Source organism: Cyprinodon variegatus, unplaced genomic scaffold (assembly GCF_000732505.1).
Source record: "Cyprinodon variegatus isolate N-32 unplaced genomic scaffold, C_variegatus-1.0 Scaffold250, whole genome shotgun sequence".
Classification (NCBI taxonomy): domain Eukaryota; kingdom Metazoa; phylum Chordata; class Actinopteri; order Cyprinodontiformes; family Cyprinodontidae; genus Cyprinodon; species Cyprinodon variegatus.
The window spans coordinates 127,045-130,387 of NW_015150703.1; the positions used below are offsets into that span (position 1 = coordinate 127,045).

At 34.0% G+C, this 3,343-nt stretch overlaps 1 protein-coding gene across 1 annotated transcript in view; it reads left to right on the forward strand.

Annotated features, from left to right (window-relative positions):
- The window catches only part of LOC107089388 (alpha-1,6-mannosylglycoprotein 6-beta-N-acetylglucosaminyltransferase B-like), a 132,436-nt gene that overhangs the window by 107,266 nt on the left and 21,827 nt on the right, over window positions 1-3,343 (forward strand). Inside the window, exon 9 of the mRNA XM_015382144.1 lies at window positions 507-512. Within this exon, the coding sequence (XP_015237630.1) occupies window positions 507-512 (6 nt within the window). The remainder of the gene's footprint in view (window positions 1-506; window positions 513-3,343) is intronic.

Genomic DNA, 3,343 nt, shown 5'->3' on the forward strand with positions numbered 1-3,343 from the left:
TGGATGTTTCTGAGCTTCAGCAAAGCCTGATAATCTGCCATCAATTGATAACAGGTGTGTGAAAGCTGGAGAACATCTAGAACATGCAGAGCAGTGAGCCTTAAGGACCAGGATGAAAAACACTGCATTAGAGCATGTTGTCTGTCGCCTGTTTGTGTCATCACAGTTTAGCTTCATAGTGCGGTCAGATGTAGAAATATGAATACAGTTCATTTACAGGCAGTTTTTCTAGAAGTTTTCTGCTTATTCATCCACATTAAGATCAGCTGGGTCTCTATTCTTTAAATAATTATTGTTTGTGTGGATAAGGCCTCTGATTCAAATATAGCTGCTTGTAAAAGGATCACGAGGTACTCTGAACATACTGAACATACTGAACATGCATAAGGCTTCTCTTTCTAATCATGCTATAGAAGTTTTTTTTTCTGCAATTAATTCTAAAAGATTTTTCTTCTGTTCTTTTCTGTCTTTGCTGTGGATCGATAAACCGACTGGATGCTGATTAGCTTCAGGTAATCCTCTTTTCATTCTCATCCATTATTATTCCAAACCATATGGAGTTTATTGAACATTTGCAAACACATTTTATTGGGATTTTCTTTGATCTAACAAACTCTACATATAGCCCATGAAATGTCAGCTAAATAAACAGTAAACGTATCTGAAAGGTGTAACAGGAATTTCTACTCTCTAGGACACGCCCCCTTTTCATTTGCATATTGAGACAGAAATGCATACAGAAATGTTAAAAGGGAAGGCAGAAATGTAAAAAAAATATAAAGTCAAAAAAATAAATTAGGTAAATATTACAAAGGCAAATAAATAAAGAAGCTAATTAAAAGAGTTATATATATATTTATGTCTCACTGTATAATTTAATTTCTACTTACATTTATTTGTTTATTGTGTTTTTGTTGGCAATTAATTTTATGCTTATATATTTACTGAGCATTTATTTATTTATTTTTAAATATGGCAGAGTTGGTCCTCCATAGGCGTGCGGAGGAGTAGCAGAGGATGTGGAACAGTATGTGACGTATGTGAGCGGGGCGGAGCGCTGATGTGGGATATGGAATCTGGGGGCAACAAATGGCAAAAAAGAAATACTTAAGAACTCAAATACAAAAAAAAAATAAAATAAAACCAAATGGAAATAAAAGCAATGAAAAATAAAAGATAAAATTTAAACAGAACCAAAACCATGACATCTTGACTCTAAATTAAAAGGTACCTCCATCGCCTGTTAACAGGCCAGAAAAGAAGAGCAGTGTCACCAGGAGATTTATGTTCTACTTGATGTGATTCACCAACGAGCTGTTCCGATCTAAACCTGCAGGGGGAGCACTGACGCTCTCAAATCAATAATAAGACATTTTAATTGTTGACATATCAATTATAAACAGACAACAAAAATACAGTTACCTTCTGAAAAAGAAACATGGTTGATTCATTATTTACTAAAAAGCTGAGTTTTTCAGAATAGTTTTTCTTTTTTCTTAAAGGTTGAAAAAAAGGCTGCTAAGTATATTTTCAGCTGAGATATAATAAATGATAAATAAAGAAAGGTCGTTTATTACAAATAGCAGCAGAGTGCAGGAGAGCAGTAGAGTTTGACTTAAAGCTGATGAGGTAGAAAAAGAACCAAACAAAAGTGATAATGTTTTTATTTTCAGATGGGGAGAAACGTTTGTTTTCTGCATCTTTTTTCCAGTTTCTAGCTGATGAAAAAAAACCAAAATTAAATTTCTCTATCCTATTTAATCAAATTGAAAATATGAAAAAAATCTTAAATGATTTCATGTTGAGGAAGAGAAATAAGTAATAATCCAAGCTCCTAATATTAGTTAATTTAAATTAGTTTATAGTATTATATTTTACCTAGATAGAATTGATACATTAAAGAGCAAAACTTTAAGTATTCTTTATTTTGTTGCAAAGAAATAAAATATTTTGGTAAAAAAAGTTAATTAACAGAAGGATAATAATCAGTTAGAATAATGATTTTATTGAAAAAGTAATCTTTAGCAGCAACGCTGATACAAAGATACGTTCACACATTGTGTGGATCTTATCCTGAACATGGGAGGAAAAGCTGTACATGATTACATGCTTGTTAATGTTTTGTTTTTTTTTATTTCGAACATGCAAGAGAAAAAAAACAAAAAAAAAACAATAAAACAATGTTTAAAAACATTGGAGAGAAAAACAACAAACAGGGTACCCTTCTTTCCTAAATTAATATACCTCTATTACATGTGTGAAAAGGAGTAGGAAGAAGTAAAACTTTTGTGCTCCTGCCCCTTTAATGTTGAGACTCTTTTAGCTCCATAGCAGACATCCCAACTCTCCCGGAAGTTCCAGGAGAATTATACATCATTTTGACTAACTCTAAGTTAAAACTACTGTTTTCTACAAAATTTGAATTAGAACTCAAGAAAAACTTTTAAATTCATCTGTAAAAAATTAGAGGATTTTTTTTATTCGTTGTGAAAAAAAAAAACATTTATCAGATGAAAACTGGGATCATATATCAATCCCACTGAAGCTTTCACCTTATTGTTTTTGAATAATTAGTGAAACAGAATTTGTAAAGAAACAGAATGAAATAGATCCAAAGGACCAATCAGTAACATGTCTGTTCCAGTGCATCATCGTTAGAATTTCTGGCCCCGTTGGCCCCTGTCTAGCACCGGCCATGGTGAGGAATGATGTCATCGTGGCGAGGTGCACTGAATGCTGAAGTTCCATGAAAAACAGAAAGCACAGCCGATGTTCAAGGCTACAAGACTGAAAGTATTGAAAATAAAAGACCAATACTGCTCTGTTTAGTGTTTAAGAAATTACTGTTAGCCAATAAACAAGAAGTTGCTGGCTTTAAGTGTGTATGTATGGGGCATGGTGCGGTACCCGGTGGGAAGGGGGGGGTTAAGCATCTCCCTGAAATGAGTTTTTGGAACTTGGGGTGTCTGCCATAAGCCTTTGCCTTGAACCAATGAATGTTTAGGGTTAGTTTGGTTTAATTTGCCATAATCCTTCTAAATGCATAAGCTGTTAGCTCCTACACTCCAAAAACACGGATGACGGTTTTATTTGCTTTTCTTAACTGCTTTCAGATTAGATGTGTTCTTTCTGTGGAGCATCAAGACTCCATTTCTCCATTCTTTTCCTTCATATTGCCTGGATAGACTCCCCCTCCACCAAGTTTAAAATGTTTCTGCTTTTTGAATGTTTGTACAGGCTCCTTTCAATCCTACTCCGCTTTGTTATCATACTTCTGACCCGGGTCAAATGAGCCAACAACAGTTTTAATACAGTAGTACAGTAGGGATGCACGATATAATCA